Genomic DNA, 26484 nt, shown 5'->3' with positions numbered 1-26484 from the left:
AGCCACCGGTCAGAAGATGCTTGGACTCATTCACCTTGTTATGAACCTATACTTGTGATGAAAGATCAAGTTTCGGTCAAACCCACTTCTGAGCTTTTAATTGCTGAGAAGATGGTTGCTGCTGTCAGGTGGAGGTTAGATTTATTCTAATGTTGTTGCCAGGGAAACTCACGCAAGGAGGACTGGAAGTGGCTATATGAGTTACAGGATGTCTTAGTCATTTTGCAGAACCTGGGGAGAGCTATCATATACTGTACTCTGTACCAACTTCTGCCTACAATTGTATTACTAAAGGATCATTTTAATACTTAAACAGAGTGTTTCCTTTCCATTACTAATGTATGTTCGATAATTATATAGAATTGATCATTGGTTGAAGAAATTGACCAACAATCTGTAGGATGCGGGTCTAGGGTTTATCATGATGGTGCTGATGTGAGCCATGACCAGCCTTTCAAAGCATTTCATGGCTACAGAGTGCCACAGGTTGGTAGTCATTTAGGCAGGTTGCCTTGGCGTTCTTGGGCATAGGGTGGTCAGCTTGAAACATGCAGGTATTACAGACTTGGTCAGGGACAGGTTAAAAATGTCAGTGAAGACACTTGCCAAATGATCCTATTTACACTTTGTAGTCAATTTTGACACTAGAATAAATGTTGACTCATATCAATGCCACATATGTCGTTTTCAAAACGAGAAGTTGCTTTTTAGGGGCAGTTGACCTCTAATTCCAATGCTTCTCTAGCGCAGAGACCCTTAGAGTGCATAGTTCTTCCTGATGTTGTACGACCTCCTCTAGGTGTCGGCACAGTGAGCCCAGCCAGTAATACACCTGTCCCCCCCATGGACCGGCTTGTACATAAAACATCCTCCATTCAAGGCTGAAAAGGCGTTGGTTTTCTCCTTAACTCGATTTAATGGCTTGTCAGTGGGAAAAGAAAACGGGCAAAATATGTATACTGTCTTAAAACATTTTCCACCACCATGCTACAGTGGCTAATACTACATCCTGATGTTGTGGATGCGCATTCAGACAGGGGTAAACGGACGCTGTGTGTAACACCCAGGAGTTGTCAGAAAATCCGAAAACGGGCGGGGAAAATTGTGTTTTATTAAGACCGTACACAATTTCCCACTGACCCATTAACCTGAGTTAAGGAGGAAACCGACGCATCCTGAATGAAGGATGTTTTACGTACGAGCCGGTCCATGGGGGACGTGAGTGTATTATCGGATGGCCACATTAAAGTCGGATGTAACAAGACAAACAATGTAAAAGGAATAATAGAGCCATCTTGCGGCTGGTAGGCTTCTACAATGTTAAGACAATGTTATGGTTAAAATAACTGTGCTTACAGTTATTAACTGTATACATGACAAACTTGTGGGGCTAGGCCTGCCCTGACTTCTGTAAGGTCAAATTTTGAATCACCATTTTCAGGGAGCTTATATTCATGAAGCTCACACACTTGATGCAGTGATTCAACATACACTCAGTGGCCATTTTATTAGGTACACCCATCTAGTACCGGGTTGGACCCCGGTTTGCCTACAGAACAGCCTGAATTATTTGGGTCGTGGAACCCAATGTTTCAAGAGACCTAACGTGTGCCAGGAAAATATCCTCACCAGCACACCACTGCCACGAGCCTGTATCGTTAACACCAGGCAGGATGGGGTCATGAACTCATGCTGCTTACACCAAATCTTGACATTGCCATAAGCATTATGCAACAGTGAACGGGATTCGTCGGACCAGGCAATGTTTTTCCACTCCTCAATCGTCCAATTTTGATGATCGCATGCTCACTGGAGCCACTTCTTGCCTTTAGCGGATATGAGTGGAACTCGGCGTGGTCGTCTGCTGCAATAGCTCACCCATGACAAGGATCGACCAGCTGTACGTTCCGAGATGCCGTTCTGCACACCACTGTTGCACTGCGCCGTTATTTGCCTATTTGTTGCCCGCATGATTCTTGCCCTTCTCCTTTGACCTCTCATTAACAAGCTGTTTTTCGATCACAGGACTGCCGCTGACTGGATGTTTTTTTGTTTGTCATACCATTCTCGGTCAACTTTAGACACTGTCGTGCATGAAAAGCACAGGAGGCCAGACGTTTCTAAGATACTGGAACCAGCGTGCCTGGCACTGACGATCATACCACGCTCAAAGTCGCTTAGGTCATTAGTTTTGCCCATTCTAAAGTTCAATCGAACCATAACTTAATGCTTGATGCCCGTCTGCCTACTTTATGTAGCAAGCTAACGTCACGTGACTCACTGTCTGTAGGAGAGAACCATTTTCCTGAAGAGGGTGGTGTACCTAATAAACCGGCCTGTGAGTGTATTTAGACCATCGTCAACATAGGGAGGGGGTGTAACCTGCTATATCAAAGCTAGATAGCCTGCTAGCTAGTCTGATTAAACAAGCTGTAATACAACATTTGTATTTACAGCCGGAAACCCATGCCTTCAAAATCATGTAAATGTTCCTTACAGGTCAGAATGTTGAATAAAATTACATTTAAACTTTACTGGTTGTGTGTACGATTTGTCCTTCACCTGCCCAAAAATGTAGACAAAATATCCACAGGAAAGTATTGTTTACAGAACTTCTTAGAAAGCCGGTAGGTATATGGTTCGGCACCAAAGTAAAGTTAGTTTTAAATACACACAAAACTCCTTGTGTATAGTCTTGTTATTGTGTTGCTATTTCCTTTTTTATTGAGCAAATATTTGTCTTACCTTTTAACTCTGTATTGTTGGGGGATGGGCTCGTATGTAAGCATTTCACTTAAGTCTACACCTGTCGTATGACACATGATGTGACCAACAAAATGTTATTGGATTCAGTTCTCTTGTCAATAGCTATTGAACCAAGCATGCCATGACAATGAAAATGGTATATTCTGAATCAGGAAAGGATGGAGAACAAACCTGCGAATTTACATTTTCTTATTTGGATTTCAATTGTCAAAAATATTTTATCGAAAACATTGTTCTCCATCCTTCCCTGATACAGAATATACTACTTGCCATGGCATGCCTTGTTCAATAGCTATTGACAAGAGAAAACCAAACATCCAATATAAAACAAACTTTACCTCGGTGCAGAATGAGTCATATAGAGAGCAATAGTAATGACTAATTCCACCATGGTTCGTTGGACAAAACCTATGGGGAAATTGAGTTTTTGGTTAAATGCCCAAAAAGATGGTCTGTAGTAAACAAGCTTCAGAGATCTTATACATTTTGTTCACAGATAAATCTTCATCAGCTGTCACTGTGAATTTTGCAGCATTTATGTAATTAAAAAAAAAAAAGCACAAAAAGGATTCATAAATCATAAGATCTTTATGAATCCCTTTTGTGCTTTTTTTATTACATAAATGCTGCAAAATTCACACTGACAGACTGATAATGTCATAGAAGAAAACGTATAAGATCTCGCAAGCCTGTGTTAAACATAAGGTCTGAGGTTATCATAAAACTCTCTATTTTCCCCATAGGAATGGCTGAACTAATGTTTTATTGGGACTACAAGCTGGCGACCTTTATAGACGGTTTGGTTGTTCAGCAACAAAACCGACGCATGCGCAACTATGGGGCAAAACAGACGGGGTTGGCTTACATTTTTAACTATATTTTGTATCCAATGCTTATTGAAAACATACATGTGTTACATGCACCTGTCTGTGTTACATGCACCTGTCTCAAATACATTGTTATAGTTGGTTTGCTAGCTATTAGTATTGACATGAAACAGTCAAAATACCTCAAAACAAGACATGGTATCAAAAACAAGATGAAACGAGTCACTTACGATTTCCCACATGGCAGTTTGTCATTGTTGTAGCCATCTGGCCATCCAGAATCACAACAACTCACGGACTTCTGCTCCACTGAAGCATGCGCATTGTTTTCGTGAGGTTGTCAGCTTACCCATCTATACCTACCCGCCCTCTAAAAAGTTTGGTAAACAATAACTAGCTACTTTGCTGTGGATATTTGATCTCAAATTTCAAGCAGGGGAAGGACAAACCGTGCAGACAGTCCGTAGAGTAAGTTTAAATGTAATGTATTCAACATTCTGGCTTGTAGGAACATGTACACGATTGTGCAAGCATTGTTTTAGGCTGTATATAGACCCATTTGGGATTTAGTAGTGGGTAAACACAGTGTATGCATCTCTTTATTTAGTTAATTAACGCTCACACACGTTTTATTGCGTTCCCAGCGTTGATCAACGGTCACAATGTTAATTTTCTTGATCGGAGTTAAAAATCGCGACTGCCTCTCTGCGAAGAGTGGACTCATGATTCAGGTATGCTCGTTATGTTCGCCTACCCCCCCGGATTTGTCGTGTTAGAAGCACCTTCATTCACCACTCTGTCCAAAGTCAACCCCCCCGCCCAGGCACAGACGTGAAACAAACTACCTCAGCCCAGACCAGTGGTGTAAAGTACTTAGGTAATACTTTTAAGTATTTTTACTTAAGTAGGTTTGGGGAGTATCTGTACGTTACTATTTATATTTTTGATGACTTTTACTTTACTACACCCCTAAAGAAAACAATGTACTTTTTACTCCATACATTTTCCCTGACACCCAAAAGTACTTACATTTTGAATTCTTATCAAGACAGGAAAATTGTCAAATTCACTCATTATCAAGAGAACATCCCTGGTCTCCCTACTGCCTCTGATCTGGCGGGCTCACTAAACAGACATGCTTCATTTGTAAATGATGTCAGTGTTGAAGTGTGCCCCTAGCCATCTGTAAACTATAAAAACAATGGTGTTGTCTGGTTTGCTTAATAAGGAATTTGAAATGATTTATACTTTTGATACTTAAGTATATTTGAGCAATTACATTACACCCCCCAAAAAAACTACTGAGAATGAGTGTACAACTGGCAAATAGTCGCTGATATTTCAGTCAGATGGCTATCTGGCTAGAAGGATGGCGTTAGAAGCTAACATTAAACAGATCTTGACCTCAGCAGGAGCAATTTAATTAAATTAAGCTAGGTATATTCTTAACAAAAGATGGGCTACATAGATTCACATAAAATAACTTTGCTTTATAGCGAGTAGTGAGAAACAGTGGTGAGGCAGACTGGGGTGAGGCAGGCTGCAATGCAGAAGGCAGCAGAGTAGACACACAGAGAGAGGAAGCAAGCAGAGGTTACAGTGGTTACCAAACTTGGGGTCCTCTGAAATTTAAAATGGGATCCCTGAGAGAATCTGTAAATGTTCTATTCAAATGCATATAGAATACAACTATTTGTATTCTGTTTGGCATTTTACAATACAGAATTGCAGTGCAGCTCACATGAGATACTAAGAACATGATTAAAAAGATAACATTTCAATATAAAGATCTCCACATCCTATTTCTCTGGAATTTCCTAGTGTCCAGTCCAAATAAATATTTTTCTGAGGGCGACCTGATGTGCATTGTGTAACTACATAAAATTACATTAGGCCTTCCCTATTGACCTGCATGAAAATGGAATCAAACAATGCAGTTCTAAAATTGTAATGTTTTGGTTTATATCGGTGGTGGTTCGTCTGATCTCGATCGCCCACTGGAGTTTATAGTTTACCCACCTTTGTTTTACCACCACATCACTGATACCAATTAATTGTGTATTACAACTTGATTAATCTGACTACCCAATTTAGCTAGCTAGCTACAGTACAACATATGAAGAGGATGTTGTCAGATTAAAGATAACTTTCATAACTTTGAGGGATGACCAGGGACCACCATCTCACTAAAACATACTTCTAATTCATCCTTAACGTTACGCAATTAATACGGTTTCCTTAACCACAATGTAGCCTTTTAGCAAGCTAGCTAGCAAACAACCCATCTTTGCCATTACCATCAACGTTAGCACAAGCTAGGCTAACTAGCAAGCTCTAGAGGTTTCAATGGATCAGCCAGCTAGCTAGTTAGCTAATTAAGAATACCAATTTTACTTTAAAAAGTATAGTTTGTTGTGGATTGTACACTATTTACATCTAACGCAATTACATTGCACTTACCGCTCCGAGTCCAATGGAAAGCTGAAAAATGGGACGTCTGATTTATCTGTATAGATATTACAATTTGGTGCGGCACAGCGGTTGGGCATTTTGGGATCCATGCACTCACTGGTTCAGAATAAATCGTGCATCGTGCAATTAATCCGAAATCCACCCGTATTGAATCTTTATCTTAATATTTGTACAAAGTCTTTAAATTAACTTTGTACCTAGCTAGGTTATTTAATTATTTCATTCCGTAAAAAGTTGATTTGTTGAGCGGTGTAGTTGCCCGAGTGTTCCTAAACCAGGAAGAACACCTTTGTAAAGCGGAAATCGACACCGCTTGGCGCATTGATCTCTGATCTCAGTACAATGTGCACAATTGTATATCTTTGTATTTTTCCTACTATGTGTATGCAGTGGCGTATCAGTACGATTGTAATAACAAATGTATTTTGATAACTGTATTTTTTAAAGTTCCGCATATGACAACCGAGTAAATTATATCGGAATACCACGAGGCCTCATAAAACGCCTACTTGTCACGTGATAAGATGACTGAACGAGTTCATGGTTGTCAAAAAAGCCTATTAAAAGCTTTGAAAACTGTGGTTATAACAGAAATAGCTACATCTTATAGACATACATTGAGAAAAAAAAGCATTTTACTGTGAATTGTGTGATCAAAGTCAATGAGGAAAGAAACATTTTCAACAATTTATTTTAGAAATGCAGCTATCACACAATAAAATGGTGTAAATAAATGTATGACAATAATAGCAATTCTTATTAGACTGAATCAAAAACGTTGATATTTATTTGTAATCATTCTTACAAGAAAGAACACAGTCTTAGATCAAAGCAGGTAGCCTAACAGTTAAGGGCGTTCTGCCAGTAACCGAAAGGTCACTGGTTTCGAATCGCCCCAAAAAAATCTGAAGATGTGCCCTTGAGCAAGGCACTTAACCCTAATTGCTCCTGTAAGTCGCATTGGATAAGATCATCTGCTAAATGACAAAAATGTAACTGTATTTCAAGCACATTGGTCTTAGAAGAAAGTACTTCCAGAAGACTTATGTAATAAGAATACATTTTCAGTTCTGTAATTTACATAACCAGATGCATAAACATTTAAAAAATGACCTATACATAAATTCAAATAACAAAAAACTTTAGTTGAAAGTGTTTTGGTGCATACTAAATCTAATGATTCCCTCAAACTTGCAATGGTCATTGATCAACTTTATACAGCCAAAATAAGTGGTTTCAAGTCAACATGTCAAACATCCAATAAGTAAGAGGTCAGCTCGTCACAAATGCTGAAGACAGACTACAATTTATACAAGAACAAGTCAACAGGCTGGCATTCTTGCTCATTAGGGTCATGAAATTAATTGGATTTAACTTTCATTGTGAGGGTACATCGTAACGTAACTATCAACCATAAAGTCCAGGTCATGTCTGGCATTATAATGTATGTTTAGAAATGCCAGACTCTTGGAATCTGTGTTTGTCAGGTGTGTTCTGTAGGTACATCTGAAAACGTTTACGAGAAGCATTGCCGTCGACATCCTCAAGGCCCAGGACTGGCAGGTTGCTGAGCACCCTCAAGAATGCAAGCACATTGGGGAAGAACTTCACTTCAGCGTCTCATGGACGGTGAAGGGCAGGGTCACCTTGCCCCTATGCTTCCACTTCACCTTCCAGCAGTGAAGCTCAGCAGGGGGAGTGTCTGCGTTGGGAAGGTTGTTCCTGTACATATCCACGTTGTTATCTTCAGACATGTTGAATTTCAGCTGTCCCATGACAACAGGGACGAGCGTCAAATATCTCAGGGCGTTAAGGTGGTTCTCAGAGAAGAGGTTGTTCAGTTCTTTGATGACCTGGCTCACCACTGGGGCAGTCAGGTGCTCTTTGAAGTAGCTCTCGGGCTGGATTTCTGTTCCAGCTTCTGGGCGGTGCTTTCTCAAGTAGGTTAACAGCCTCTTCGAACCAGAAATCATGGTACACCTCAATGTTATCCAAGACCTCGTTCAGCAAGTGCAACACAGCGGTCAAGCTGCTTGCAGCAAAGTAGACATCTATCGTTGGCCCTTGCAAGTTCTTGCCGAAGGCTCTTGTGAATGACGGTGTTTTTCAGCACAACCAACGCTGCAACAAACTCAAAATCAGCCAGAGCCTATGATATCTCCAAGGCATCATGTGTGTCTTGGTCATTCCACCTCAGATCTTCATCGTCATGAACACTATCTACGCAGAGCAGTAGAGATTCCACGACGTCGACTGTCACCTCAAATGTATCATGCCTCATTGTCCATTTGGTATGGCAGGCCTCTTTCAGATCACTGGCCTTCTCTTCATTGCCCTGATAGAAAATGGAGATGGCATTCTCCAACTCCAATTGCAGTGAAGGTGACTTGTTGAAAAAATAATCAATATTCTTGAAAGTAGACATGACAATCTGAATGCCTGTCAAAGCCACTCCACTTGCCAGTGAGACATTCAAGGCACAGGTGGAACTTGGTGTGTGCACTGCTGTGAGTTTGGTTGCAATGGCTTTCATTTTGCAAGAATGCACACAGGAGCTTAAGTGGGCCTGCCCTCTGCAGTAGTCCATATTCAAGCCCCATTTTTTTCTCCCCTCAGTCAGCAGCCTCTCCATCAGGGTCTCCTCATCTCCCTCAAAAGGAAGGAATCCCACAAACTTCTCCCGCAAGCAGTTGGCCTGGTTAAAAAAAAAAACATAAGAATATGGGGATATGGCACTCACCTCATTCGGTACTCCAACAATGCCTGGAAGTTGCTTGGAGTGAGACCATCGCACTCCTGCACCTCCTCGGTATGTCTATTCAGAGGTATGTTCTGTTTCCCCAACACCAGAAGAACTTCAAATAGTGATTTGAGATATTCTCTGTGCTTCTTCTCCTCAGAGGTCAGCTGAGGGGTGGTTTGTCTCAGAGTCATCTTGGCCTTCACCACCATCTTTGCTAGTCTTTGATTGGTCCAGAGAGTCCTCTATAGGAAAATAAAGTAATATTGATTAAAAATAAGATTAGTGTAACGTTTTGCTTATGTGGGTCCTGTGATATTTTTTATTTCACCTTTATTTAACCAGGTAGGCTAGTTGAGAACAAGTTCTCATTTACAACTGCGACCTGGCCAAGATAAAGCATAGCAGTGTGAACAGACAACAACACAGAGTTACACATGGAGTAAACAATTAACAAGTCAATAACACAGTAGACAAAAAAGGGGAGTCTATATACATTGTGTGCAAAAGGCATGAGGAGGTAGGCGAATAATTACAATTTTGCAGATTAACACTGGAGTGATAAATGATCAGATGGTCATGTACAGGTAGAGATACTGGTGTGCAAAAGAGCAGAAAAGTAAATAAATATAAACAGTATGGTGATGAGGTAGGTAAATTGGGTGGGCTATTTATCGATAGACTATGTACAGCTGCAGCGATCGGTTAGCTGCTCAGATAGCAGATGTTTGAAGTTGGTGAGGGAGATAAAAGTCTCCAACTTCAGTGATTTTTGCAATTCGTTCCAGTCACAGGCAGCAGAGAACTGGAACGAAAGGCGGCCAAATGAGGTGTTGGCTTTAGGGATGATCAGTGAGATACACCTGTTGGAGCGCGTGCTACGGGTGGGTGTTGCCATCGTGACCAGTGAACTGAGATAAGGCGGAGCTTTACCTAGCATGGACTTGTAGATGACCTGGAGCCAGTGGGTCTGGCGACTCATATCAAACATCTCCAATTAGAATATGTAGCGAGGGCCAGCTGACTAGAGCATACAGGTCGCAGTGGTGGGTGGGATAAGGTGCTTTAGTAACAAAACGGATGGCACTGTGATAAACTGCATCCAGTTTGCTGAGTAGAGTATTGGAGGCTATTTTGTAAATGACATCGCCGAAGTCGAAGATCGGTAGGATAGTCAGTTTTACTAGGGTAAGTTTGGCGGCGTGAGTGAAGGAGGCTTTGTTGCGGAATAGAAATCCGATTCTAGATTTGATTTTAGATTGGAGGTGTTTGATATGAGTCTGGAAGGAGAGTTTACAGTCTAGCCAGACACCTAGGTACTTATAGATATATACACATATTCTAGGTCGGAACCATCCAGGGTGGTGATGCTAGTCGGGCGTGCGGGTGCAGGCAGCGAACGGTTGAAAAGCATGCATTTGGTTTTACTAGCGTTTAAGAGCAGTTGGAGGCAACGGAAGGAGTGTTGTATGGCATTGAAGCTCGTTTGGAGGTTAGATAGCACAGTGTCCAAGGAAGGGCCAGAAGTATACAGAATGGTGTCGTCTGCGTATAGGTGGATCAGGGAATCGTCCGCAGCAAGAGCAACATCATTGATATATACAGAGAAAAGAGTCGGTCCCGAGAATTGAACCCTGTGGCACCCACATAGAGACTGCCAGAGGACCGGACAACATGCCCTCCGATTTGCCACACTGAACTCTGTCCGCAAAGTAGTTGGTGAACCAGGCAAGGCAGTCATTAGAAAAACCGAGGCTACTGAGTCTGCCGATAAGAATATGGTGATTGACAGAGTCGAAAGCCTTGGCCAGGTCGATGAAGACGGCTGCACAGTACTGTCTTTTATCGATGGCGGTTATGATATCGTTTAGTACCTTGAGTGTGGCTGAGGTGCACCCGTGACCGGCTCGGAAACCAGATTGCACAGCGGAGAAGGTACGGTGAGATTCGAGATGGTCAGTGACCTGTTTGTTGACTTGACTTTCGAATACCTTAGATAGGCAGGGCAGGATGGATATAGGTCTGTAACAGTTTGGGTCCAGAGTGTCTCCCACTTTGAAGAGGGGGATGACTGCGTCAGCTTTCCAATCCTTGGGGATCTTAGACGATATGAAAGAGAGGTTGAACAGGCTGGTAATAGGGGTTGCGACAATGGCGGCAGATAGTTTCAGAAATAGAGGGTCCAGATTGTCAAGCCCAGCTGATTTGTACGGGTCCAGGTTTTGCAGCTCTTTCAGAACATCTGATATCTGGATTTGGGTAAAGGAGAAGCTGGAGAGGCTTGGACGAGTAGCTGCGGGGGGGGGGCAGCAGTTGAGAAATGCTTTTTGAAGTTTTCGATAATCATGGATTTAAATCGGTGGTGACCGTGTTACCTAGCATCAGTGATAGGGTATTGTCTCATGATGAAAAGGGAAATGCATCCATACTAGTCATTCAATTTAAACCTAGAATATTGCATTGCAATGCATTCAGAAAGTATTCAGACCCCTTGACTTTATCCACATTTTATGTTACAGCTTTATTCTAAAATTGAAATAACCCCCCCCTCAATTTACACCCAATTCCCCATAATGACAAAGAGAAAACAGGTTATATTTTTTGTTGTTGATGTATTACAAATAAAACAATAGCATATTTAAATAAGTATTCAGACCCTTTGCTATGAGACTCGAAATTAAGCTCAGGTGCATCGTTTCCATTGATCCTCCTTGGTGTTACTGCAACTTTATTGGAGTCCACCTGTAGTAAATTCAATTGTTTGGACATTATTTGGAAAGGCACAAACCTGTCTATATAAAGGTCCCACAGTTGACAGTGCATGTCAGAGCAAAAACCAAGCCATGAGGTTGAAGGAATTGTCCGTAGAGCGCAGAGACAAGATTGTGTCGAGGTACAGATCTGGGGAAGGGTACCAAAAAAAAAAAATCTGCAGATTTGAAGGTCCCCAAGAACACAGTGGCCTCCATCATTCTTAAATGTAAGAAGTTTGGAACCACCAAGACTCTTCCTAGAGCTGGTCACCAGGCCAAACTGAGCAATCAGTGGAGAAGGGCATTGGTCATAGAGGTGACCAAGAACCTGATGGTCACTCTGACAGAGCTCCAGATTTCCTCTGGAGAAGGGAGAACCTTGCAGAAGGACAACCATCTCTACAGCACTCCACCAATCAGGCCAATACAGTGGCCAGATGGAAGCCACTCCTCAGTGAAGGGCACATGACAGCCCGCTTAGAATTTGCCAAAAGGCACCTAAAGGATCATGAAAAACAAGATTCTCTGGTCTGATGAAACCAAGATTGAACTCTTTAGCCTGAATGCCAAGCATCACATCTGGAGGAAACCTGGCACCATCCCTACGGTGAAACACAGTGGTGGTGGCAGCATAATCATCATGCTATGGGGATGTTTTTCAGTGGCAGGGAGACAAGTCAGGATTGAGGGAAAGATGTACGGAGCAAAGTACAGAGAGCTCCTTGATGAAAACCTGCTCCATAGTGCTCAGGACCTCAGACAGGGGCGAAGGTTCACCTTCCAACAGGACAACACAGGAGTGGCTTTGGGACAAGTCTCTGATTGTCCTTGAGTGGCCCATCCAGAGCCCGGACTTGAACCGATCGAACATTTCTGGAGAGATCTGTAAATAGCTGTACAGCGACGCTCCCCATCCAACCTGACAGAGCTTGAGAGAATCTGCAGAGAAAGAATGGGAGAAACTCCTCAAATACAGGTGTGCCAAGCTTGTAGCGTCATACCCAAGAAGACTCGAGGCTGTAATCGCTGTTGAAGTTGCTTCAACAAAGTACTGAGTAAAGAGTCCGAATACTTATTTAAATGTGATATTTCAGTTTTATTTTAAATAAATTTGCAAACATTTCTAAAAACCTGTTTTTGCTCTCATTATGGGGTATTGTGTAGATTGAGGAAAAAAAGAATTTTAGAATAAGGCTAATGCAACAAAATGTGGAAAAGTCAAGGGGTTTGAATACACTGTACATTGAAACAGCCTCAACATAAGATGCACAACTTCCTTTTCCTCAATTTCATTTGCCTTGCTTCATCTTCACTCTGTAGAATATAATAGCAAGAGAGAAACAATAACAAGCTGTTTGATTTCAATACATTGAGTATGACTAGAGATTTGTTAAATGGAAAAGAAACCCCTACCAGCTCTTTAATCCTCTTGTGTTGCCTACTTTGTGGCTTATTGAGCTGGCTTGATAAATCAAAGATGGTTGGTGTGGCATTATCCTTCAGCCTTGTCCTGTAGGAACTCTGGAAATATGAACGATTTATTAAACTACCTATTTGATGGGTGTGTGTAGCACTAAATAAGTACACATCTCTGTTCAACTACATACATTTCAAATGTTAAACGTTTCAGCTAGGCCAAAACAAATGCCAAGCAAATTGCATCAGTATCACTTACTGCTTTACAAATCACGGATGGTTCAAATTGCTTAGCACAAAAGTCTGTAGTGTCTGTTCAGCTGGTCAGGTGTTTTATCTTCAAGATCCTTGCCATGACAGTTTTCCACCCACTGCTTGCATCTGTGCACAACAGACAAAACAAACCTTTCTCATTCATACATTTAGCTTCATTGAATGAGATTGAACATTAAGAACGAGTTATTCAAACACTGACGTCAGTGACCAATGAGAAAAACGACCCTCTCTGACTTCCTGTAAGAGCTCCTCATGGATACAACTTCTTATTTATAAAAAAAAGTTCTCATTTATATATTTAGCGATCATTGAATGAGATTGAAGAACTAGTTATTAAAATACCGAAGACATGATTGCTATAGTTAATGGTATAATCACACAATAACATTGTGTGCTGTGTTGACAATAACATGCAAACTAAAACATTGTATCACTAGCAAGCAGCTTGCTGTATGTTTTAATAACGTACTGATTTGCAAACCCCAAAAGTCTGGTTATATAATTATTCTGCAAGCATGCTGCAAAACTAGCTACAAGCTAGCCAAATAGCTTGCACAGTGCACATATTTAGCTGACAGCTAACGTTAGTTAGCTTAATGTGCAAAGTCAAGCATGGAAGACCGTCATAACGTACCTTTCAGTGTCCATTGGAAACCTGAAGAATAGCGATGCTGACCGATTACTTTTTATGGTGCAATTTGGAGCTGCGCAAAAGTTTGCCATGGTTTGCTTATGCTAGTATAATGCTTTTCAAAAGTAATTTACTTCAATATTAACTTATCCAGAAATTAGTAAAGAATGGACTCGCACGCAACAGTGCTTTATGTGGCCTGGAGGAATCAACGCGACGCGCGATTAAATCACGACCTTCCCACAATGCTTTGCTAACATAACTCAGTACGCATGTTTGTCACTGTCCTTCCTGTTCATATCACCTCAGGGTTCCAATACTGATATTAGCTTTCCTTGCGCCCTTCGGATCAACACATGCCTGCACAATTATCCACACAAGACATTTCAAAGGAGTTTTGACATGGTTCATGTTTGGCCCTCCGAAACTCGTTAGCCAGGTATAGGACAGTATTTTCTAACTTACCATATCCCTATTTGACTAAAATTAGTCCAACAGAAGGGAAGTTGGATCCAGTGAGTAATCAATGAATACATTTCTTTGTTAAGGTATGTTATTGCATGATTTCACATTTCAAAGGCAATAATTCCACCAGAGAACCATGTTGATATAATTTTATTGAATAGTGTCACTTTTCCTGGATGTACAACACACATTTCTTTATTTCCTACCAGATGATTTGAAGGTGATAAAAGGTGTGCTGTACATAATGTATCTATGGTAAAACCTAGTGATAGATAAATGATCAACTCTGCATTAAAATAAACAATACATTCATAAAAAACACAGTAAGACAGTAGAGAGAATGCACACAGCGAATAAAAGTGAAGGTGTAGCAGATCAAGCTATGGCAAATGTCCCTTCCTTATGAGAAGTAACAGAAAACAGAAAACAAAAGGCATGCCAAATTGAGGCACCCAGTCTTATTGTATTAGTAAATCTTGCCACACAAAGCCCATATTATCACAATTTGGATTAACAACCATTATGGATGGTAAGACAGCAAATAATCTATTTTCATTATTTTAAAACCCCTTTGTAAAGTGCCCATCAGTTCCATATTCATTTTCAGGCCTCCTCATCCAAAGACTCAGATCCTCTCCAGGTCTTTGGGATGGTCAGGCAGGTCGTCCAGGAGAGCAGGGTTCCTCCTGTAGATGTAAGCGCTGGCATCGTCATCCAGATTCACCAGCTCTGCCAGTGAGGACACACAGGTGTCATGGTCTGTCAGCATCCCAGGCAGGTGGGATGACTTGCGCTGGATACGACAGGAACGACGGACTGGTGTCAGGAACTTCAGATCCTTGATGGTGTTTTTTCGCTTGGAACCACTTGCACATGCTTCAGTGTTGATTGTTCTCTTAACACTAGAAGGGGAAAGATAGAATTGTGTGGTTAGTTGACAGCCATGTTCAGTTTAATATACATTTCAATATAGAGATGTGAAGTAGTGATGTTCCCCATGACCTCCAGTATTTCCAATAATTGTATGGAAGGGACTTTAAAATAGGTATTTAAGATAAGAAACATCACCTTTGAAGGTATGGAGTTGTCTTCAGATTGTATTTCACTATGGAGGCTCCCTCTGGTGTAGTCTCCATCAAGCATTCGTCTTCATAATCACTATCAACTTCCTCAATATAACCCTTCCTTACTTTCTGCTCTGAAGCTCCCTCTCCTACTTCACTTTTCACTTCCTCAGACCTGTCAAAATTATTCTCAGCAAACTCATTCCTCTCTTCAAATCCATAACTTGTCTCAACCTCCACAATTTTCTCTTCAGATTCCTTTTTCTCATGTGGCTCTAAAAGGAAAAAAGAACACACCAATGAATAACACATGAATAAAGTTTACATGATAAAATGTTACTCTTACATGATTTGAATCAGGCAGATGATGCCAAGTGAGCAAATAAATTTGACTGTTTGCTGTGAATGTAAATGCACTGACCACAAAACTTACCATCCACACTTGCTGAGGGCGTCTCCAATGCCTCCAAAGCATCACAAAGGTTGACCACAACCTGTGATAAGACACAAGACAGTGGTGGTTAGGTTATATTTAAGAATTTTGATGAATAAAATTACAGTACCAAAAAAATAAATTACTAAACAAAGAATGTTTCTTACATCATTCATTTGAACCTCTGGGTCAATAGGGAGAAAATATGTATCAGAGTTGTCAAGCAAGTCCAGCGTCGTGTTCATTATCAGTGGAGTTGAGGCACAGGCTGCCTCCTGCTCAGGGACCACCTGGTCATTTTTAGGCCGAACAGTCGGTTCAGGCTCAGGACCAGGTTGTTGTGACGTCTGATCAGAGAAATGAGGCTCAACATTGGTCTTTTGTGTTGAGAAGGCTGTGGATACTGCGTGGACTTCAGGCTCGGGCTGCACAACTGGTTTATACTTTGGGAGTGCCACTGCCGATATGGGAGGCCTTTTCAGAGTCTTTCCCTTGGATGCCAGCCACTCCGCCAGCTTTGCTCTGGCAATCAATGATTAAAAACATCAGTTAAAACCAGTGGTGGAAAAAGTATCCAATTGTCATACTTGAGTAAAAATAAAGATAACTTAATAGAAAATGACAAGTAAAAGCAAAAGTCACTCAGTAAAATACTACTTGAGTAAAAGTCTAAAAGTATTTGGTTTTAAATATACTTAAGTATCAAAAGTAAATGTAAAAATAATTTCAAATTGTATATATCTCAAAAAAATAAAGGGAACACTTAAACAACACATTGTAACTCCAAGTCAATCATACTTCTGTGAAATCAAACTGTCCACTTAGGAAGCAACACTGATTGACAAATTTCACATGCTGTTGTGCAAATGAAATAGACAACAGGTGGAAATTATAGGCATTTAGCAAGACACCCCCAATAAAGGAGTGGTTCTGCAGGTGGTGACCACAGACCACTTCTCAGTTCCTATGCTTCCTGGCTGATGTTTTGGTCACTTTTGAATGCTGGCAGTGCTTTCACTCTAGTGGTAGCATGAGACGGAGTCTTACAACCCACACAAGTGGCTCAGGTAGTGCAGCTCATCCAGGATGGCACGTCAATGCGAGCTGTGGCAAGAAGGTTTGCTGTGTCTGTCAGCGTAGTGTCCAGAGCATGGAGGCGCTACCAGGAGAGAGGCCAGTACATCAGGAAACAGACTCCATGAGGGTGGTATGAGGGCCCGATGTCCACAGGTGGGGGTTGTGCTTACAGCCCAACACTGTGCAGGACGTTTGGCATTTGCCAGAGAACACCAAGATTGGCAAATTCGCCACTGGCGCCCTGTGCTCTTCACAGATGAAAACAGGTTCACACTGAGCACATGTGACAGAGTCTGGAGACGCCGTGGAGAACGTTCTGCTGCCTGCAACATCCTCCAGCATGACCGGTTTGGCGGTGGGTCAGCCATGTGTGGGGTGGCATTTCTTTGGGGGGCCGCACAGCCCTCCATGTGCTCGCCAGAGGTAGCCTGACTGCCATTAGGTACCGAGATGAGATCCTCAGACCCCTTGTGAGACCATATGCTGGTGCGGTTGGCCCTGGGTTCCTCCTAATACAAGACCTCATGTGGCTGGAGTGTCAGCAGTTCCTGCAAGAGGAAGGCATTGATGCTATGGACTGGCCCACCCGTTCCCCAGACCTGAATCCAATTGAGCACATCTGGGACATCATCAGACTGTTGCACCATCAGACTGTTGCACCACAGACTGTCCAGGAGTTGGCGGATGCTTTAGTCCAGGTCTGGGAGGAGATCCCTCAGGAGACCATCCGCCACCTCATCAGGAGCAAGCCCAGGCGTTGTAGGGAGGTCATACAGGCCACACACACTACTGAGCCTCATTTTGACTTGTTTTAAGGACATTACATCAAAGTTGGATCAGCCTGTAGTGTGGTTTTCCACTTTAATTTTGAGTGTGACTCCAAATCCAGACCGCCATGGGTTGATAAATTTGATTTCCATTGATAATTTGTGTGATTCTGTTGGCAGCACATTCAACTATGTAAAGAAAAAAGTATTTAATAAGAATATTTCATTCAGATCTAGGATGTGTTATTTTAGTGTTCCCTTTATTTTCTTGAGCAGTGTGTGTGTGTATATATATATATATGAACTAAAACGGCACAATTTAAGTAAAAAATAATGAATTTACACATAACCGGGGACACACTACAACACGCAGACATAATTTACAAATAAAGCATGTGTTTATTGATTGACCAGATCAGAGGCAGTAGGGATGACCAGTGATGTTGTCTTGATAAGTGTGTGAATTGGACCATTTTCCTGACCCGTTAAGATTTCAAAATGTAATGGGCACTTTTGCGGGTCAGGGAAAATGCATGGAGTAAAAAGTACATTATTTTCTTTAGGAATGCAAAATTAAAAGTTGTCAAATATATATAGTAAAGTACAGATACCCCCAAAAACGACTTAAGTAAAAATACTTAAGTACTTTACACCACTGGTTACAACTATTTTGAGCAGTTGACAAAAGTACCAAAAATATCAGTTATTGGACAATTCAAGAATGTTAAACAAAAATTACAAACCTTTTCTCTTCAGCAGTCTCTGTGTTAGCCCTGTACTGGCTTAGGGTGCTGGCAACAGGAGGCTTGCGAACTTTGTCAGTTGTCATCTTAGGCTTGGTTCTCTGTGGCAGCTCTTTCCCCTTTGATGTCATGGCAGACCTACTGGAACTTTGGAGAGCTGTGGTAAGTAGAGCCATTCTGGCAGGAGGGACTGCAGAGCAAAAGCCTGTTGGACGGCATGTGGCTGGGCACTTGGAGACTGGAGGAGGCCCATTGGACACAGACTTGGATTTTGAGGGTTGACATATTTGAGGGGGCTTGAACATGGAACGCTGAGGAAAGTCAGCAACAGCTTTGGGCCTGATCTTTGTCAAATTCCCAGGCTTTTGGCTTTCAGCTTTGGGTGCCGAGGTCTTGGTAGCTGCTTTGCTTTCTACCCCTCCCTCCAGGCCACTAGGCTTCCTGAAGGAGCTTATTTTGGATTGGACAACTTTGCCTTTGTAGGTGCCAGGGACAGGTTTAGCTGGGACGGTAGCTGGCTCTGAGGCCTCTGCAACCAGTTTTCTCTGTCTGACAGCCTGTTTGGAGAGTAAGGTTTGGCTGAAAGTGTTGCGTCTCTTTGTATCGCCAGCTGTTGCCATCTTGACCTTCTTCAGAGCATCTTCTCCCTTTCCCAAGTCCTCCTTTTTATTGCTCTTGGAATGCAGAGGGGCAGATGGAGCTGCCACTGTTTTAGTAGGAGCAGCTCTGGTAATAAAGGATTTAGTGGGTCCACTTGTTGGTCTGGCATTCTCTTTGTTACCCTAATAATAGCAGACAGGACAAAGAAACAAGAAATAATACATCGTACAAAAAAGTAGTAGGCCTAACAGAAAAGAGAAAAAAAAGAGCTACATTACCTTTTTGAAGTTGGTGTTCTTTCGTGTAACTGTATCCATTGTCATTGATGTCACAAATGGCAGACCCCCTAAATATTTACAAATATACTTGTTCAGTAACAGAGCTTGAATAAATGGTTAAAAAGCCAGGGGAAAAAAAATTGTTTTACAAAGGAATTCAGCTTGTATAACGTTAGCTGGCTACTAAAATGTCTTCTCTGTTTAGTCATCTATATGGCTAGTTACCCACCTAACTAGCAGCTTAGCCTCTAGTAATAATAATAATCTTTGATATTAGTATTGTTAGATAGCTAGCCGAAAGCCGTTTTTTCGACCACGTTGGCTTGCAAAACGTAGATTAAACTGGCTAAATGTATAGTACGTTAGCTAGCTGGAAAACTTCAAAATACGGGTGTCAATTTCAATAGCAAAGTAGATAACAATTTCAAATCGCGCTTACCTTCTGATTCAATGTATTGTAGACAAAAATAAAAACCGCCAGCCAAAATCTAAAACGTCCCTCGCAAAACAAACACCGATTCAACGTTGGCGCTGTATTACGGAAAATGAGATTGGTCGAGATGTTGTCGGGAAAACTCAATTTAGCCAATCGAATGTCTCGAGATTAGGTCATAGGACAATTTGGAGGAGGGTTTGGGCGGGTTCATCTGCGATGAAGGCATACGTCTGTACTTTTGAATGTTTGAACCATAATAGAATTCCTAAAATACTGTCTGACTGCTACACCCAGACCAGAGAGGAAGACAACATTTGATATAACTTTTATAAAAAAATGTATAGACTGATTTAACGCCCTAACGGCAATCCAACTTCAGAATCACCTACACGCTGCTTTATTGACCGAGATCAATTGTGTATTGCTGCGTTCATAACCAAGTGTGAAGATGGTAATTACAAGTATGCTATGTTGTTTTAATTGATTTTAACATGTACTTTTTAACTAATTTAAATGTTAACTTTCAAATGCTGTGTTTTATGCTTTGTTGCCGTTTTTATGTGTATGAAATTATGTAAAAAATGTATGAGCTGTTTTTAAAGGAAATGTGTTAATAAAATTTTCCAAAAGAAAAAATGAGACTTGAAATTGAGCTCAGGTGCATCCTGTTTCCATTGATCATCCGTGAGATGTTTATACAACTTGGAGTCCACCTGTGGTAAATGCAATTGATTGGACATGATTTGGAAAGGCACACACCTGTCTATGTAAGGTCCCACAGTTGACAGTGCATGTCAGAGCAAAAACCAAGCCATGAGGTTGAAGGAATTGTCCGTAGAGCGCAGAGACAGGATTGTGTTGAGGCACAGATCTGTGGAAGGGTAGCAAAACATTTCTGCAGCATTGAAGGTCCCCAAGAACAGAGTGGCCTCCATCATTCTTAAATGGAAGAAGTTTGGAACCACCAAGACTCTTCCTAGAGAGCCTGGCCAAACTGAGCAATCAGGGGAGAAGGGCCTTGGTCAAGGAGGTGAATAAGAACCCAGTGGTCACTCTGACAGAGCTCTATAGTTCCTCTGTGGAGAAGGGAGAATTTTCCAGAAAGACAACCATTTCTGCAGCACTGCACCAATCAATCCTTTGAAGACTCCCAGACCATGAGAAACAAGATTCTCTGGTCTGATGAAACCAAGATTGAACTCTTTGGCCTGAACGACCCTAAGTACACAGTGAAGACCACGCAGTAGTGGCTTCGGGGAAAAGTCTCAATGTTCTTGAGTGGCCCAGCCATAGCCGGACTTAAACCCGATCGAACATCTCTCGAGAGATGAAAATAGGTGTACAGCGACGCTCCCCATCCAACCTGACAGCGCTTGAGAGGATCTGCAGAGAAGAATGGGAGAAACTCCCCAAATACAGGTGTACCAAGCTTGTAGCGTCATACCCAAGAAGACTTGAGGCTGTAATCGCTGTCAAAGGTGCTTCAAAGTAAAGAGTCTGAATAATTATGTAAATGTTTTGTATTTGCAAACATTTCTTAACCTGTTTTTGTCATTATGGAGTGTAGATTGATGTGGGGGAAACTATTTAATACATTTTGGAACAAGGCTCTAACAAAATGTGGAAGAAGTCAAGGGGTCTGGATAGTTTATGAATGCACTGTATATGCATCTACTCAGGAGAAACAAGTTTCCCATAAGGATCTTTAAGCTCTGCCAATTCACAAAGGTGAACACATTTTGAAAGGGTGTGTAGAGTATCTATTGGCACTGTAATGCTGTATAGGTAACAAATAATCTTGGCAATGTTGATTAACTTGGAACAAGCATATCTCCTGTCCTGTTTTAGTAGCGCCAAAAATAAGGGGTCTAATGTATATTTTTTTATAAAGCCCTTCTTATGTCAGCTGATGTCACAAAGTGCTGTACAGAAACCCAGCCTAAACAGCAAGCAATGCAGGTGTAGAAGCACGGTGGCGAGGAAAAACTCCCTAGAAAGGCCAGAACCTAGAGAGGAACCAGGCTATGAAGGGTGGCCAGTCCTCTTCTGGCTGTGCAGGGTGAAGATTATAACAGAACATGGCCAAGATGTTCAAATATACACTACTGATCAAAAGTTAAACACCTCATTCAAGGATTAATTTATTGTTACTATTTTCTACCTTGTAGAATAGTGAAGAACAACTATGAAATAACACCCGGAATCATGTAGTAACCAAAAGTGTTAAACAAATCTAAATATATTAGAAATTATTCAAATAGCCACCCTTTGCCTTGACAGTTTTGCACACTCTTGGCATTCATTCAAACAGCTTCATGAGGTAGTCACCTGGAATGTATTTCAATTAACAGGTGTGTCTTGTTAATTTGTGGAATTTCTTTCCTCAATGCGTTTGAGCCAATCTGTTGTGTTGTGACAAGGTTTGGGTGGAATACAGAAGATAGCCCTATTTGGTAAAAGACCAAGTCCATATTATGGCAAGAACAGCTCGAATAAGCAAAGAGAAACGACAGTCCATCATTACTTTCAGACATGAAGGTCAGTCAATCCAGAAAATGTCAACTACTTTGAAAGTTTCCTCAAGTGCAGTCGCAAAAACCAAGCGCTGTGATGAAACTGCCACAGGAATGGAAGACCCAGAGTTACCTTTGCTGCAAAGGAGAAGTTCATTAGAGTTACCAGCCTCAGAAATTGCAGCCCAAATAAATGCTTCACAGAGTTCAAGTAACATACACATTTCAACGTCAACTGTGAATTGCTGCAAAGAAACCACTACTAAAGGACGTTAATAAGGAGAGACTTGCTTGGGCCAAGAAACACGAGAGATGGACATTAGACCGGTGGAAATTTGTCTTTTGGTCTGTAGTCCAGTGCTGATTTTCTGTCCCAACCAATGTGTCTTTCTGAGACGCAGTGTGGGTGAACGGATGATCTCCGCATGTGTATTTCCCACCGTGAAGCATGGAGGAAGAGGTGTTAAGTTTGGGGGTGCTTTGCTAGTGACATTGTCTGTGATTCATTTAGAATTCAAGGCACACGTAACCAGCATGGATACCACAGCATTCTGCAGCGATATGCCATCCCATCTGGTTTGGGCTTAGTGGAAATATCAATTGTTTTTTGACAGGACAATGACCCAACACACCTCCAGGCTGTGTAAGGGCTATTTTACCAAGAAGGAGAGTGATGGAGTGCTGCATCAGATGAACTGGCCTCCTGGAGTCCAATCAATGAGACAAGATTGGAGATGTTGGTTTGAGCTGCCTTGCCCTATAAAAAAAATCCTCACAAAATTTGAGTTTGCAATTCACAAGAAGCATTGCCTGATGTGAACCACAAGAAGCATGCCTAGAACAAAAGAGATCTCAGATTTTGTCATTTTCTGCAAACAAATGCTCTAAATGACAATATCTTTATTTGGGAGAAATGTTGTCAGTAGATTATAGAATAAAACAAAAGTTCCTTTTTCCCAAATACATACCTATTAATAGTAAAACCAGAGAAACTGATAATTTTGCAGTGGTCTCTTAATTTTTTACAGAGCTATGTGTGTGTGTGTGTTTCCTTATCTTATATCTCTCAGATATAGGACAGACACTTCAGAACAAATTTCCCTTAGATTTATTTTTGTGGACTATCTGTTGTTCCATGTAGGAAATCTGTTTTTCAATGCGTTTGTAAGCAGTAAGGCCAAATTAAAATTTTCATCAAATCAATTTGAAATATTTTTTGACACTTCATTGGGTCTTGAAATTCAAAATCACATTGCAAAATTATCCTTGGTAAGACCTTAAAACAAGTCCATGTACTATAGCTTAGTAGAACCCAAACTTTAACTACTAAGATGGATAATAATTTTGACTGCATGAATTCATTTATTTTTCTATGTCGTTCACAAGATTGAATTAATGAACAGAGACAGTGTGGGCCTGGGGAGGAGGGCCTGCCACAGGGTATGTGTTCTAGCGGTTTCAAAATAGAATCTGTGTGACTCTATCTAACGTTACTTACCTGACCATCACTCAAGCTAGCTTTCGCCAGGTTAGTTATAATAACGTTAGTTATTTAGCTAACTAGCTAGCTGCATGCCTTCAATGCTTGGTAGCTGTATTGACAGACAAGACAGGGAGCTTATATTAAAAACCACCAAACACCGAGCTAAAGCTAGCTAGCTGACAGGTGTGTGTGTGTACACTGTCCAAGGATCGCTCAAGACTATCCAGCCCCAGCTAACACGGCTTGGCTTACCACGTTTTGAACATCACCCTCTCTCATCTCATCAGATGAGTATAGATTCATTATCAATTGTCTATATGGTGTATGTAGCAAGCTATAGCTGGTCCTTCCCTCCACCTACCAATGGCAGAGATTAAAGGAATTAAGATAGATCGCTGAATTGTTCAATCATTCAATTATTCTCAATGGTAATTAGTATAGAGAAATAGGTGGGCATACTGCGTATGGGTGAGATTGAGACACATCACATATAGGCTGGCACAACACTGCTGCCCTTCCTTGCCTTGCATGGTATGGCTCTGTATATACAAGAGTATAATGCCAGATTTCCCTGTTTTTCTAGAGAGAGACAGGTGCAGTGTGTAATGTGCGATTAGCTAAATTGACTTTGCATTTGACTCTGTGTATAATCTTCATTCTCCATAGAGACGCTGGATTTACAATCCCTCATATCCCACACATGTTCAGTAGAGAATAACATCCATAGACATGGAGCTGCTGCATCATCTAGACCAATTCCTACAGGTAACACGCACACAGGAATGGATGAACTCACAGAAAGGCTTAAATTCTGCACAAGAATCTTATGAGCTTTATTTCTGTGTGTGTGTGTGTGTGTGTGTGTGTGAGAGTGAGGTAAGGGGGCAGTGTGTGTTTCCCAATATGTACCTGGAGGGTCTAACCTCTGTGTGTGTGTGTGTGAGAGTGAGATGTGGCAGACTGTGTCGGGGTTAAAGGTGTTGCATGGTCAATCCAACGTCTGCATTGGCTGTGCAGCATTTACAGTGGTACGGCCTCTGCAGAAGTCAAGGCATTCATACTTCTCGTGCTTTGCAGAGCAGCACAGAGCTGCTGTAAAGGAAGTTGTCAAGGAAGTGAGTTCTTTATATAGGACTTCTGGCCCTCACCTACAGTCAACCAATCATGTCAATGAGGAGCCCTCCGCATTGTTAAAAATTTGGGAGGAAACAGCAATGTGGTATGGTATGGAGCTCAATTTGGCCTCTGCATGCCTCCGGATGCTCCGCAATTGCCATCCCTGTGGATTAAGCATAAATTGGCTTTAAATATAGCATGCACACACACACCTTAAATATATAGTTTGTTTATAAGAGCAACACACAAAGTGTATAGATGATCAATAGATAAACAGAATAACATTATATATATATGTGTGAGTGTGTAATACTGAACATAGAAATCCTAAAATGGTAAAGTAGCGTACATGAGTCTGAAAGTGCTTTGTCGGCATTAAAGTGCTGAAGTCCATTGGCATCATCAGACAGATGAGTGGTTTTGGTTCATCAGGCTTGCTTCCTAACGCTATATGTTTCGCGGAGTGGAACAGGGGAACCCAAGAGCAGACTCAGATGAGGAGAGTGAGATGATGTAACCAAGGTATTTATTGAAACAAGGCAGAGATGGAGTGCAGGTCAGGGGAAGCTCTGACCTTCAGAGGCTGAGGCTGGAGTCTGGAGCAAGAAGGGTTGAGACAGGGTAAGCAGGTCCGGAGGGGAATCCAAGGGAGTAATAGAGTTGGGAATCCAGGACAGAGTAGCAGGATGACGAGACGTAGAACTGGAGACAGGGACCAGAGTCAGAGCGGGCAGAACTGTTGCGGAGAGGAAAACAGCGTCAGGCAGGGAAAACGGGCACAACAGGATCTGAATAATAACATATGGCTAGAAACCGCCTGACTGAGCAGAGATTACAATCTGGCAGTGTGGAAGTGGCAGGGCTGAGTATTTGTAGAGGTCTTGATTACGGAACAGGTTGCAGCTGGTGGGGATCTGCTCTGACTCCAGCACACCTGTCTCCCCACACACAATCACACACACAGAGGGAGAGAGTACTGGGGAAGTGGCGGCAGGTCAAGGAGACACAGGATGAGCAGTAGAGGGTGTTGCAGGAGCAAATGTGACACTATAATACAGTTTAATTTACACATATCTCATTTGCTACAATATTGTATGAGCCAGTACATACACTTCCTACCTAACACAAATTACACATCATCCCAAATTTGCAAGATAGCAACCTCTTAACTACTTGGCTCCTGTTTAAAAAACTCTTATCATGTCCATTTACAACATTAATATACTCCAACCTTCATCTACAAATACACATACCTCCTAGATATCCTGACCAAACCCTCCAATGGATTCTTCCAGGTTAATTCCCAAATCCATGCATACAACACAGAACACTGCGATAACCTTCACCTTCCCCACTGCCACACCACACATAAGCAATTTTCTATCAGATACAGAGGTTCCTACTTTGGAATTCCTATCTTCACATTTCCAAAACATAATCAGCCCTCAATATATACACTACCGTTCAAAAGTTTGGGGTCAGTTAGAAATGTCCTTGTTTTTGAAAGGAAAGCACAATTTTTGTCCATTAAAATAACAGAAAATTGATTACAAATACAGTGTAGACATTGTTAATGTTGTAAATGACTATTGTAGCTGGAAATGGCTGATTTTTAATGGAATATCTAC

At 41.5% G+C, this 26484-nt stretch overlaps 3 protein-coding genes across 3 annotated transcripts in view; all 3 read right to left on the bottom strand.

Annotated features, from left to right (window-relative positions):
• The window catches only part of LOC112257822, a 33809-nt gene extending 19703 nt beyond the window's left edge, over positions 1 to 14106 (bottom strand). The window contains exons 1-4 of the mRNA XM_042327847.1: positions 13885 to 14106; positions 13234 to 13355; positions 12972 to 13079; positions 8806 to 9050 (exon numbers count right to left, since the gene is read on the bottom strand). Coding sequence (XP_042183781.1) covers positions 8806 to 9017 — 212 coding nt within the window. The 5' untranslated portion in view covers positions 9018 to 9050; positions 12972 to 13079; positions 13234 to 13355; positions 13885 to 14106. The remainder of the gene's footprint in view (positions 1 to 8805; positions 9051 to 12971; positions 13080 to 13233; positions 13356 to 13884) is intronic.
• Positions 6774 to 8812, bottom strand: LOC112257824 (52 kDa repressor of the inhibitor of the protein kinase-like). The gene has a single exon (XM_042326820.1). The coding sequence runs from the start codon at positions 8036 to 8038 to the stop codon at positions 7673 to 7675; it is 366 nt and encodes a 121-aa protein (XP_042182754.1). The 5' UTR covers positions 8039 to 8812; the 3' UTR covers positions 6774 to 7672.
• Positions 14107 to 14480: 374 nt separating the features above from the next.
• On the bottom strand, positions 14481 to 20149 carry LOC112257823 (cytoskeleton-associated protein 2-like). The gene is made up of 7 exons (XM_024431696.2): positions 19748 to 20149; positions 19309 to 19376; positions 18431 to 19212; positions 16011 to 16365; positions 15844 to 15904; positions 15415 to 15685; positions 14481 to 15248 (listed from the first exon to the last, which is right to left on the bottom strand). Exons 2-7 carry the CDS (start codon positions 19351 to 19353, stop codon positions 14972 to 14974), a joined length of 1791 nt encoding a protein of 596 aa, XP_024287464.1. The 5' UTR covers positions 19354 to 19376; positions 19748 to 20149; the 3' UTR covers positions 14481 to 14971.
• Between the last annotated feature and the right edge of the window lie 6335 nt (positions 20150 to 26484).

The sequence above is a fragment of the Oncorhynchus tshawytscha genome, linkage group LG09 (assembly GCF_018296145.1).
Source record: "Oncorhynchus tshawytscha isolate Ot180627B linkage group LG09, Otsh_v2.0, whole genome shotgun sequence".
In the NCBI taxonomy this organism is placed as follows: domain Eukaryota; kingdom Metazoa; phylum Chordata; class Actinopteri; order Salmoniformes; family Salmonidae; genus Oncorhynchus; species Oncorhynchus tshawytscha.
The sequence above is the reverse complement of the archived record's forward strand: the minus strand, read 5'-3'. Positions and strand labels throughout refer to the sequence as shown.

Bases quoted from the DNA above. Each gene is read 5' to 3' on its own strand.
- LOC112257824 (XM_042326820.1), bottom strand. From the start codon at position 8,038: ATGATTTCTGGTTCGAAGAGGCTGTTAACCTACTTGAGAAAGCACCGC.
- LOC112257823 (XM_024431696.2), bottom strand. From the start codon at position 19,353: ATGACAATGGATACAGTTACACGAAAGAACACCAACTTCAAAAAG. The intron at 16,366-18,430 runs GTTTGTAATTTT...ATTGATTGCCAG, and splicing joins GAGACTGCTGAAGAGAAAAG to AGCAAAGCTGGCGGAGTGGC. The intron at 15,249-15,414 runs GTGATGTTTCTT...TTCCCCTTCTAG, and splicing joins ACAACTCCATACCTTCAAAG to TGTTAAGAGAACAATCAACA.